At 46.0% G+C, this 12,685-nt stretch overlaps 1 protein-coding gene across 3 annotated transcripts; it reads right to left on the reverse strand.

The window, feature by feature from the left end:
* Window positions 1–46: 46 nt before the first annotated feature.
* jing (AE binding protein 2 jing) lies at window positions 47–12,685 on the reverse strand. Of its 3 annotated transcripts, none has more exons than XM_086838567.1 (6): window positions 12,251–12,685; window positions 4,482–8,132; window positions 3,828–4,419; window positions 3,618–3,765; window positions 3,366–3,543; window positions 47–3,307 (listed from the first exon to the last, which is right to left on the reverse strand). In XM_086838567.1, the coding sequence occupies exons 2-6, from the start codon at window positions 8,006–8,008 to the stop codon at window positions 2,851–2,853; spliced, it is 4,902 nt and encodes a 1,633-aa protein (XP_086694693.1). In that variant the 5' UTR covers window positions 8,009–8,132; window positions 12,251–12,685; the 3' UTR covers window positions 47–2,850. The 3 variants fall into 3 exon arrangements, with proteins under 3 accessions (XP_086694693.1, XP_020815622.2, XP_020815623.2); XM_020959963.2 differs by lacking the exon at window positions 12,251–12,685 and adding an exon at window positions 8,417–8,548; XM_020959964.2 differs by lacking the exon at window positions 12,251–12,685 and adding an exon at window positions 8,404–8,516.

Here is a 12,685-nt window from a genome sequence, read left to right on the forward strand (position 1 = left end):
AATGATGATTGACACCTGAACTAGGACTAAAATAAAACGGCGAGGCTGACTTAGTACTTGTTTTCCATATATATTTTCTTGTCATTTCTCAGCGCGTTACATGCTTTTCGGGTTTAGTATTCGGGTTTGAGTCCACTTGTACATACTAAGTTGTGTATATAGAGTTTCAATAATATATATGTATCTATATGTGTATATATTTCTTTTGATTATATTAGTTACAATCGAAACAGCAACATCGCTGGTGTTTGGGGCTGTGTTTCCATCCAAGTCGCTTTGGATTTGGCCAGAACTGAATCGGAAATCAAAACTGGAAATAGCTCTCCGTGTATACAAGTGTATGTGTATGCATATGTATGTACGCCTGTTAATTGCCATAAATTTGCCATGATTATGGAGCCTAATTGATTTCTCTCTGCAATTCATTAAAGCGGTTGTAATATTAACATTATGGTTATGATGTCGAATATATATATCTCATACTAGATAAACTCTTCTCCTCTCTATTTACAGGCTCAAAACTGAGCTCTCGGGGCTAAAGGCAAATGAATACTTTTGGGTGATCCGTTTGTGAGGAGTCTCTCTCTTTTGGAAAATGAATGGGGAAATGTGGGAAGGTGAACATATATGTAGTAGTTCTTATGTGTATAATATTGTATGCAATATTAGCAAAATATGGAATTAGCCTAGCTGGTTTCCCCTTGTTTGGTTGTTTTGTGTGTACTTTTCGTGTATAATCGTACTGTCCCTTGTTTTTTTTCAACTCTGCTCCGGATAGCTACAATTTTCTGCCGCCTCTGATTTACCCTTCTGATAAAATATAACGCTGCACTACATATGTATGTATGTATGTATGTATATACTCTGTTCGCTTTAGAAAACGTTTCTCGAAAAATTCTTTAGTGTGTTGTTCTATGCTTGCAAAATTTGAGGTAGTTTTATTTTATTTGAATTTATTTGCCTCTACTTAATCCCCTTACTTGGTTTGATCCTTATTTCGTTTTACTTTAGATTTTGTTCTTCTCCATTTTTGTTGCAGTACAAAGCGTTAAACAATATAATATGGGCGAAAGGCATCGAAAGTCGAAAGACCGAATGGAAGAAGAGTCCACCACAAAGCTTGATCGGCGATTATCGTAAAAGTATTGCTTTAAATCATTTATATATGCAAGAGGGCTGCGATTGGGATTCCCCGAATCTTCACTTTAGATTATATACTTCCTTATCACCTACAATTAATTACGGGACAGGGAGACGCTTATACGCTAGACAACATCCAGATACACATATTAGACATAGGTATACATTCATCTCTGGCCGAGTGGTTATGGTTGCAACATAGGGAAATACTCAAGTTGGGAATGAAATCGGCAATAGGCAGCAGCGTTCGCATACTAAAATAATCAGTCGTTCTTAACAACTGGATTCGTGTTGTTGTTCCATTACATTGTTTTGGCAGTGTTGAGTACTCTTTGTATTACTTTAGACACGTATAAATTCATTGGCATTGAAAATCATATTCTACGGTTATTGTTTAAGGCGAATTTTGCTTAGACATAACATATATGTATGTATATCGAGGGTTGGGGCTGTTGCCATTCAGATATGTACACCGTAAACCGAAGCAAAAGCCAAATAAATTGTCTTCTGGTTCGTCCTCTGGGAAATCATAAAAAATGAAAATGAAATATGTAACATTTTGTGGTTTGTTTTATTTTTGACGTGTTGATTGCTGATTTCTCCTCTCAATAACTTTATTAAGCATAGTTTACTTGAGTTTAGCCAAAGATCTTACAATGACGAGATAAACAACGCCCAATTGCTATATGCAAGCAATTCTCTTTCTCGTTCGGCGTCACTCATCTTGTTATTACAACTCTTTGGCTTAGCCTTGGCCAAGTTCTAAATGAATTTCGTTTAAATGTAAGTTTAAGGAGCGAAACTTATTACTTTATATTATATACTATGTACATTGCATTAAGCTCTCTCCTCTCGCCTTCTACTTAAGTATGTAATTGTTGCAAAACGAACTAGAAACGCTGATTTATTGGCGAAAGTTGCATTTAATTTGCACTAAATTAATGGATAATCAATCGTCTTGGGTCTAACTTGGGCTTAAAACTGTTTGCATTGCTGTTCGTTCGTTCGAGTTGAGTACAAAATTTGCTTACAAATTTTATTTTGTATTTTGTATTTTGTTGTTTTTTTTTTTTTTTTTTTTGTAGCGGTAAATGCTTCAAGTCTTGTGTTCTTCAACTTTCAACTACAACTATTTCCTAACATTAACTGCTCAGTTGTGTGCGTTGTTCTTCCTCTTCTGCTATTTTAGTAGTACAAGTTTTGGCCAGGTTCTAAGTGTACAATAAAATACAATAATGGGGGCAACTAATCAGAAAACAAAATAAAAACTTTAAACATAAAACGGGCTTTCCAAAATAATGAAGTCTTGTCCACTCGGAGGATCTCTACTCAATTTACAATTACAATTTAAAAGTAAACTAGAAATATAACGCTAGAAAATGAGGACATTCGTTCTATGAAGAACACGCGGGTGGGTTGAGATACGAGGTGGCCACTTTTTGCTCCTCTGACTCTGACTCCGACTCCATCCTTTTAGGTATGTACAATGGTGGCTAAGAACAATTCACTAAACTAAAAAAAAAACATAAATGAACAAAGCGGGGGCATTTACATGTAGTCCCTATGAATATATATAAGTGGATAAAGTACGCCTAGGTGGTAGCTTACTTAGTTCGTACACTAACTAGTCTACTTGTCACTGTTTACTCGTTTGTCGCTTGTGTTCCGGTTTAATTACTTAGAAAATACTTGAATTCTTAATGCGCCCATTTAGATGGGCACCAGGGCGTCTGTGGGCACCAACTGAGCCAGCTGATCCCTCCTGGTCATCGGTGCCGTCTTGGGCGGCTTCCGCGGATGCTTGCGGCGTTGCTGCATCTGCAACTTGGCGATGCTAAGCACCTGCTGATAGCTGGACACCGTCTCGCAACTAGCACTGCGCGAGCTAATACCGTCGTCTTCCTCATCGTCGTCCTCGTCATCGTCATCTTCCTCCTGCTCCCCATCTTCTTCATAATCACTGCCGCTCAGTTCGCCGCCAATAACGTGGTGCTCATTGACATTGTAATCATCGGCAAAGAGCTGGGCGTCATATCGTAGCCGGAAAGCTGTGCTCAGCAGGCTGTCCACGCGCGTCTTTTCCGCCGGACGCATCTGCTTGATGTGCAGCACCTTGGTGTGCCGGCGTGTTTGGTTCGGACACTCAGGCAGCCACTCGTCGGAAATGCTAAAGAGAAAAGTGAAGAGGTGAGCATCTTGCAGAAAGTGTAGTGCGGTGAACTTACATTTCGCGGGGGGACCAACGCACGAAGCACTCATAGCCTCCCTGAACGTTGCGACGCCTCATCAAGCACTGTCCCTGAAACTCAATGGCCTGGGCGCCGTTGGTAAGTGTGCTTATTTGTCGCAGGCGATGCTGCAGCCCCTCCATGATGCCCGTGTCGAAGAAGTCGAACATACGGGCTGAAATCGAACGAATTTTGTGGTCAATATGGCTTTTGACATTCCGCATCCTGAGCCTTTATGTAGATATTTACCTGAAAAAGGTTGTCGGCGGTAGCGCAGCTTCTTGCCATTCTTACGCAGCTGCTTCGGTACAGGGGGATCAGAGGTGCGCTTGCTGGTGCTCTCCTTGGCATTGTCCGTAGCATTGAAGTGGTTGTTCACGTGCTTTTGTAGCGCCAGCTGAATAAAGCAGGATCGAGAGTTAGTAGCGATCAGGTAAAAATAGACAAATGGTCTCTTACCTGTGAGCCGAACCTCAGGCCGCAGCCCTCGACGATGCACTTGAACTGCTTGGAACCGCCGTGCGAGAGCACGTGACGCTCCAGCCAGCGGCGAGAGCAGGACTCTTTGTTGTACACCTTGCAGCCGACCCACAGGCAGGCGAAGGGACCCGTCTGCGTGTTGACGTGATGCGTCTGCATGTGGTCCAGCAGCTTGGAGTTGCTCTCGTGCTTCTTGTTGCACTTGTCCCAGTAGCAGACGCCATCGTGTCTCTTGCCGCCCTTGCCACCAGCCCCCGCTCCGGCCGGGAAGCGAATGGTCTTCGGCTGCGAAAGTATGGGGGAGATGGCGCTCTTTGGCAGGCCTTTACTGGTGGCTTCGGCCAAGGCAATGTCCACTACTGTTCGAGTGCTTGGCGGATTAGGGGTGGCGGAAGTACACGCGGAAGAGGCAGATGAGGCGGGCGAAGCAACCGCTGAATTGTCATCTGGCGATGCAGGAGATGGGGCATTACTGGCCAGTGAGTTGCAATCGGAGACAGAGACGGCGGATGAGGCTCTGCTGCCACTGGCTGCAGTAGTCGGTGGACCCACAGAGGCTGATTTCGATGAGCTGAAAGGATTATGATTAAGGATTAGTTCGTTCGTTTGGGGTCTTGCGGAAACTATACTTACATCGCATCTGCTATCGAGTTACTGCTCTCGCTATTGCTCAGGCTTCCTCCGATCCCAGACTCCGGCGTCGGCAGGTCCCTAAGCCGCTTGTGTGTCTGTTGAGTCTCCAGCGAGACCACCGATTTATCGTCTTCCTCATCGTAGTTGCTACTGCTACTACTGCTTCCTCCGCTCGGCCTTGGCACTGCTGGGTTCTTGCCCATTGAATCAGGCAGAGGAAGAGACGGCGGTGGAGGCGAGTCGGTGGCCTGCGAGCAGTCATCGCCGCCGCTCGAGATGCATGACGAGGTAACCAGTTCGCTGAGCATGTCAGTCTGACTGGCCGCCCTCCGGCTGCTACCGCTCATGTTGCTTACCGCCGGGGAGGGGGAGCCCAACCCGGAAGGTGATGCAGACGACGGCGACGATGATGGGGATGGTGAGTGCGCCGGCGTAGATGCCTCCAACGAGAGATCGGCCGCCGAGCTGACCGAGTGCGAGTAGCTGGAGTTGCTGCTGCACGAATTCGAGTTTGAGTTGCTGTTGCTGCAGTCAGGCAGAAGTTCGTGCTTCAATGCCTCGGCGTTCGCATCCGCATCCGACTCCAGATCCTGATCCTGATCCCTCTTGGGCAGCTGCCCGGCAAAGCTCTGGGGCTTCGGTGAGATGGGGAACATTGTCGAAGACGGGACCGAGCTGGACTGAGATGCAAGCTCCGATGGTTCCGCCTTTATCTTACTGAAGGCGGAAAGGGTGCACGAGTTGGAGCTCGACAGCGCCGGCGAGGAACGAAGGCAGTGGCTGCCATTGCTGCTGCTGCTCGGCGAGCTGAAGGGTAGCGGTGTAAGCGGCTGAGCGGCCTTGGCCACCAGACTGATGGCACCGTTCGAGTTTTTGACCAGGTCGAAGAGATCGGGTGAGCTATTGGCCAGCTTCATAGTGGCCCCTTGCTTTGCAATGCTCAGCGTAGGCGTCAGCTTTGAGGGCGCGATGCTCACCAGGGGCGGCGTGGGCGTTGGTTCTTTGGCTCCTGTGCATGTGGCTGTTCCCGCGGTTCCCGTACTCTTGCGCAACTGACCCAGCTCCTTGGTGGCCGAGGTCGGCACAAGTGGCGGTGGCGTGGTGGGTGTGGCAATGATAGGCGCTGTACCAACGCCAGCCTGAAACTTGCCGCTTCCCTTGGTAGCCAGTCGCTTTTGATAAGGCTTGGCGGCTGGCAGCGCCCGCTTGGGAGCTGGCGCGGATGTGACAGTCGAAGAACCAGTGGGCAGAGACGATATGGTCACCAGAGGCGGCGGCTGCGTGGAGCTGTGCATAGGCGGCTTCACATTCGTTCGCTGTGCTGGCGCCTGTGGCAGTGGCTGTTGCTGTATGGCAGTGGTGCTGATGTTGCTTAAATTATTCGAGGCATTTTGGTTGTTGTTACTGTTGCTGGCAGTAGAGTTGTTGGCAGTATTCGTATTGTTGTTGTTCGCGGCAGCCAATGGCGGCGGCTGCGTGGCAGTGATGATTTGTTGCTGTTGCTGTTGCGTTTGCTGTTGATGGGACATCAGCAGCTGGGCCAATTGTTGCTGCTGCATTTGCAACTGTTGCTGCTGCTGTTCCGTCGATGGCTCAAAGATGGAGCTCAGGGCTGGAATTGGCTGCAAAGCGGGTAGTGTTTGTTGCTGCTGCTGATGCATTGCTAAGGAAGCGGCCACCTTCTGCTGCTGCTGTTGTTGTTGCTGTTGCTGCTGCTGCTGCTGACTGTTGGCTGCAAAGGCAGCAGCCAACATTGCCGGCAGGGTGGCAGCATTCAGGAGCAGTCCCGCTGGCGTGGCCATAAAAACTGGCTGGGCAGCAGCGGCGGCTGCTCCTCCCTGAACTAGGCGCTGCAACTGCTGCTGCTGCTGGGTCATCACCTGTTGTTGTTGTTGCTGCTGCTGCTGGGCGGCAAGCGCGGCCATCTGCTGCTGAAACAGCTCCTGGAAGTTTTGTGCATTTCCCGGCGCCTTAGCTGCCGCCGCAACGGCAGCCTGCTGTTGCTGTTGCTGCAGTTGCAATTGCTGCTGCTGGTGCTGCTGCTTTATCAGGAATTCTTGCAGTTCGTTGGCGCTGAGCAGCCCGAAGTTACCAGCCGTAGCGGCGGCGGCTGTGGCCGTGGTGGCCGTCGTCGTAGTGGCAGTTGTGACCTGTTGCAGCTTGAAGACGGTGCCGTTGAGGAAATACTGGGCAGCGGCCGCCTGTGCCGCCTGCGCTGCCTGAGCGGCCGCATTGTTGTTGGCCGCAGCTGCCACCGCCGCCTTTGCCACGTTGTTCAGCTGCATGATATTGGCTGCGGCCGCCAGCTGAGGCGGCAGCTGGACTAGGTTGGGCAGCTGTACCGGCAATTGGTAGAGCGTAGGATTGGCGGGGGCGGGCGTGGGTGTTGGCGCTTGAACGGGGGCGAGGGCGGTGGCTACCACGGGGGCGGGCGGTGAGATCGGTTTCTGCTTCAGGGCGGTGCCAGTTCCCGGCGGTCGGTAGACCATAGCCGCCTTGCTCTGATGCTGTTGCTGCTTCATCTCTGGCGTCCTTGGGGCAATGGCAACGTGCTTCTTAGCCGGCGATTTCCCATTGCTCGAGCCATTTGAAGAGCTGGACGATGAGGATGATGAGCTGCCGGAGGAACCGCTGCTGGGCGTCTTTCGCAGATTAGGAGCTACCTGGGCTATCTTGGCTGGCTGCTTGGTGCTGCGCTCGATCTTCTTTAGCGCCGGTACGGGCAGACTGGGACTGGGAGTGGCAGTCGGCACCGGCGGAGCAACAGGAGCGACCGTAATGGCGGGAGCGACAGGAGTAGCAGTTGGAACGGCTGTGGAAGTCGGAGTGCCCGCCGCCTTTGCCGCCTGCTGCTGCGCCTTTTGCTCCTTCAACTGCGAGAGGATGTTGAAGTACTTGTTCAGAGAGGCTGTAGTGGCGGGCGTGCTCATGGTGAGTGTGTTTGCAGGATTGCTTTGTTGGCTGCCGGGCTGTGGCGACAGCTTGCCTCCACCCGGCGAGGGCTTCATCTGCGATTTGAAGAAGCCGGTGATCTTTGTTTGCGACTCCTCCAGAGCGGCTGCCTTCAGTCTTTTGCTAGCGTCCGAGCCGCCAGGCAGTTCATTGCGCGCTTTCTTGGCCGCCGCCGCTCCGCTCCCCGCGTGGGGTCCGTTGTCGCCACCAGCGTTGCCCAAACCCAAGCTCATCCCCGCACCTGCTCCTGCTCCTCCAGCCGCACGCTTATTCTTGTTGGCTGTGGCGGCCGGCACGGCGGTGGATGTGCTGCCCAGGCTGGTATTCCACGGCCACTGAAGAGTTGGCAGTAGGCTGGCGTTGCTGGGATTAGTGTGGCGCAGGGGTGTCGTCGTCTTGGAGGCGCTGTTTCCGGCGCCATTGTGGCTGTGGCCGGGCCCAAGGTGACTGTGGCTGTGAATGGCTGGCGACGGAGCCTGGCTGGCAGCGCCGGATGGCGGGGATGAGGACGCGGCGGTACCGCCGCCGGCGGAGCTACTGCCGCTGGAGTTGCTACCGATGATTTGGGGTGGCATCTTGGTCAGCGGATCGGGCGGGTCGCTCAGTTGCGAGTGCGCGCTATACGGGGAGCCGGGATCGGACGCATCCTCACTGGAGCCCGTGCTGGAGTCCGCGCAGCTCAGCGAGGTGGCAACGCCGCTGAAAGAAGGAGGAAAATAATCCATAAGTACGATTCTCTTATCACATTGACATTGCAATCATCAAGCGACGAATCAGCTCATTTCAAAGGGTTTGCACGCAAGCAAGGGCCTTGCCCAACGGTTATAGTTGCTCCTAGATCCCGACATGCCTCCGATTCAGCCACACCTTCTTGGAAACGGATCGAGGAAAGCTAGGAAACCGAAGCAAAGTGCATTGCTTGTCGGGGAACGCAAGGTTGCTAATTTTAATTCATTAATTCGTCAATTACATGGCCTCCACACCTCGATTTTGTTTGTGTTTATATATGTATGCCTTTGGTCTTTTTTTACACGCTTTGCTTGTTTTTTCTTCTGTTATTCTCTTTCTTCGGTTGTTTATTTGCCTTGCAGTGTTGGGAAGCCGCCAACGCCTATCGATAACCCACTGCTGCTGCTGTTAACAGCGCTGCTGACCGTCAATGCAAGATTTTCTCACTGTTATCGATTGAGAAAAGAGCGCGGGAAATAACAGTGTGGCCGAATAAAAATGTTTAAAAGCATCTGTGTACATCCTTTCGTTATGATAATCAAATTACCAAAGTTATCAATTAATAAAGTTACCTAAAACAATTAATTAACCCCTTAATATATCATAAAACTTAATAAATATATACAATATTTACAGAACAAGACCCGAGAGAAACGTTTAATAAAAGAACGGAAAATTATGCTGCAGAGAACGAATAGCAATGGGCGAGTGCAAAAGAGAGGAGGACGCACAAAGGAGAGAGCACCTCGCATATGTAGCACACAAACACACACAAAACGGGGGTCGATAAACGAAAGCATAAAGTAAACAAAAAATGCTTCTCTTCCATTCTATCTTCCTCGTTCGTTCTGATTGTCTGTCCGCGTGCAACATAAGAACAGCAACAACAACAACAGTGGGAAGAAGTAGAAGAGGAGGAGCAGCAGAAAAGGGGCGCAATCTAATACGGGAAAATTTCAGTTTCAGGTAGCAGGCCAAGTCGCGCTTGTGTGTTTGCGTGCTGGTGTACACACACACATAGCATACACACACTCCACAGGAGAGCGAGATGGGTAAACGAACGGGATGAACGGACTGTCCGTATGTATGCATGTACATATATATACATATATGCAAGACTACAAAAATATCCTCCGTTCGCAAAAAGGGGTATTTTTGTAGCGACAATTCAATAGCTTTTAATTCGATTCTTAATCTGTTGTGAAATTTATCCGTTAATATAGTCAAATAAGTAAATGCAGTACGCAAGGTCCATATGATAGTCTCGAACAAAAAAAAAAACCATTCCCGCTACATTTTATTTTTATTTGTTTTTTACAAACTGATAAAGATGTAATATCAAAATTTTGTAATCAAACATGAACGGAAACTAACTTCGGGAATCCGATGTTTATGTACCCTTGCAATTGGCAATTGATTTATAGTATCGTATATGAAATCGATCAAAACTATGCTTAATAGTATGTTCTAATTTCGATTATGTTCTAATCGATTATGATTGATATAAACATTTTTTTCGAAAAATCAATGTCTTAAAAACCAAAAACTGCCAAAAAGGCATTCGGAAAGTTTTTATGTTAAATTTAATAAGGATAATAAATCTGTCTACTGAATTAAACATTATAAAAAATTTAATTTTCCTAATTTTTTTTTATTTAATATAATGATGTTACTCCTTATCAATGTTTAACAAATTAATAAATATTTGTTCTGCCTAAAATGGCTGTTGATGCTGATCAAGTATATGATTTGAAGGTTCTCACTTAAATTATAACCCCCCTGGCAAGTAAATTACATACATACATATGTACATCTACATATATATGTTCACATAATATAAAAAGAAAATTGGTATGAATAAGAATTTTTAGGGCGGCAGTATTAAATATTTTACATAACTATATACACATACAGACATACATATGTACACAAATATGTATATATTTCTATTATGGCTGGGATTGGCATTCCACCTGACATCGCTCACTAAACGGATCGTTAAATGCGAACATCATTTCTAAGCCTGGGTTCCAGACTCAAAAACCATATTATGTGCCTGGTTTTCGGGCTGAACCGTTCTACCTACTGAAATTACAGACCTTCAAAACACACACGCATATCACTCGGCTGGGGAAAATAAAAGAAACGAAACGAAAGAAAATAAAACGAACATATAAAATGGAAACACTTTATATTTTATGTTTGTCTTCTTCGGAGATCCCACAGATTACGTTTTTATGCGATAAGCCTATTACGGCGGATAGGAGATACATATACAGATACGTCCATCTGCCTGACTGCACTCCGGTTGTCCAAAACATAGTTATTCAAAGAAGTTCTTGCTTTTGGATATGTATTTACATTTGCATTTAGTAATTTTCGAAACAGATCTTTACTGCCGAATAACCTTATATAGTTCCCTTAATATATCACGAATTGAATTGAGTTGAATTTAAATAATTTAATACAAGGTGCAAGACTATTAAAACTTTAACTAAAAATGTCATTTTATACCGTAAAGAATACATATCTCAGAACTAGAAATTGGTAAATTATAAAAACATCCACTTGATTTGATTGTTGTAAAAGATAACTTTAAAATAATACCGTCGGAACCAAACAATTTAAAAATTACACTTGAAAAATAAATAAATGGGGACCCGGGTGTTATACGGTATGAAATCCGGGATCCGTTTGAATCCAAGTGGTTCTGGTCATTTCCACTTAGAAAATCACCATAAAGCTATGTTTTTCGGCTCGCTGATTCCGACTCTAAGAAAAATTGACCATAGCCGGGTAAGTATAAAAACCTAACAAGTACTTTGGTAGTATTAAATTTAACTGACTTTTATACTTTGGTGTTAAAATCTCCTTAGCAAAATGAAATGAAATAAAAATACTATAATATGTGGAATTGAAAGGGATTTAAACTAAGGGAATAATGAAAGAGATATAGTTTGGGTTTTTTTCTTTTTTTTTTTTTTTTAGTAAAAAATGTATAATTTAAATTTCTTGTTATTCATGATTATTATTATTATTTAATCTTGTGCAGGATATCACATATTATTTTCTGCTAGCCGACGGCGTTTTTCAATCACGTTTTTATTATTATTACTTTTATATTATTAAACACAATTACAAAACCATTTATAAGGTAATAACATGCATGCACTAAAAATTTATGGTGATATCCAGTTTTAGTTTATTTTTATGATCCAAACGAAATTTTTACAATTAAAAGCAGAACAACGCGTCAACTGCAAATTCGATAAAAATTTGTAGAGCTTCCTTGTGAAATTTAAAGTGTTTCCTTGGGCATTTTGGTGGATGTTTCCTTTCAATTGCAGCAGTTCATTATGCATTCAACGCAAAGTTGTTGCCTGAATTATGCACTCTATTTAATTTTCCAGCCATAAGCAAAGCTTTATGGCCCCTATTCACACACAAACTCACACACACGCCCACTCGCACACTGGGGTCATATTAAATTCATAGAACGCCGCCCAGCAGCAAAAATGGCAACAATTTAAATTTTATTAGAAAATCCCATTAGATACGCGTACACACACTGGCACTGGCACATACTGAAGGCAACTTCCACTTCCGCCGCCAGGAGTTGCCTTTTGTGTGTGTCTGTGAGTATGGGTGCTTTATCCGTCGCCACCCAACACCACCCACACACGAACACACAAACACTCTTACGCTTCATTTGCAAGGCATGAATGAAAAGAGAAGGGGCAAAAAAATCATTGCATATTTGCTTGGGCAAATAACAACAAAAACAAAATATGTACGTTTATATGTATGTGCACAGACACATACAAGCCGCGAACAGTGACAGCCAGCAGTTATTTAACACGTGATGTAAACGGAATGTAAAGCATGCTGTAATAGTTGGAGCGAAACTAAAAATGCAGGGCAGAGCGGCGGCAGAGGCGCCCGGCCGAGAAACATGCGCAGCAGCAGAGCCGCAGAGCAGAGGGAGCCACTGCACGCGACTTCTGCTCGATTACTTTTATTTTGCTGGCTCAACGTATACGTATTCTTGGCTCAGCGGCTTCAGGCTTCCGTTGGGTTGGTATACTAACATTTAACGTTATCCGTGTATCCAAAGCGCGGCGTTCCTTTTTTCGTTCCTTTCCTCTCCGATTTTCCACACATAAACACCGACCGACCTTCAACTTTAATCTCGGTCTTGAAGCATTTTGAGTTCGGACTCTGCCGACTTCTATGCTGCTGCTGGTTTAATTATCCGCACAGACACTGCCGCACTATCGCACACACACAAACACGGGCACACACCGACGGTTACGGGCACGCGAAGCATAAATATCCATATATCCAAAAAGAGGCGGCAGCAGAAGAAATTCCCCGATCCGTATCGTACTGCTTTTAACTGCAATTTCGCTGTCCGCTTTCAGGCGCGTCCGTCGCGTTTCAACGTTGAACAGAATATGGAGAGAATATAAATTTATAGAATCCGAAAAACCTGGCTTCTTGCGAAGGGAAACAACGGGAAAACC

This window comes from Drosophila serrata, unplaced genomic scaffold, assembly GCF_035046125.1.
Source record: "Drosophila serrata isolate PLE 108 unplaced genomic scaffold, ASM3504612v1 contig_349, whole genome shotgun sequence".
Lineage (NCBI taxonomy): Eukaryota > Metazoa > Arthropoda > Insecta > Diptera > Drosophilidae > Drosophila > Drosophila serrata.

What these genes read in the sequence shown, in the direction of transcription:
- jing (XM_086838567.1), bottom strand. Translation starts at nt 8,008, where the DNA reads ATGCCACCCCAAATCATCGGTAGCAACTCCAGCGGCAGTAGCTCCGCC. An exon ending in AACTCGATAGCAGATGCGAT is followed by an intron (nt 4,420 to 4,481) that starts GTAAGTATAGTT and finishes TAATCCTTTCAG; the next exon opens with CTCATCGAAATCAGCCTCTG. An exon ending in CGTTGGTCCCCCCGCGAAAT is followed by an intron (nt 3,308 to 3,365) that starts GTAAGTTCACCG and finishes TTTTCTCTTTAG; the next exon opens with CATTTCCGACGAGTGGCTGC.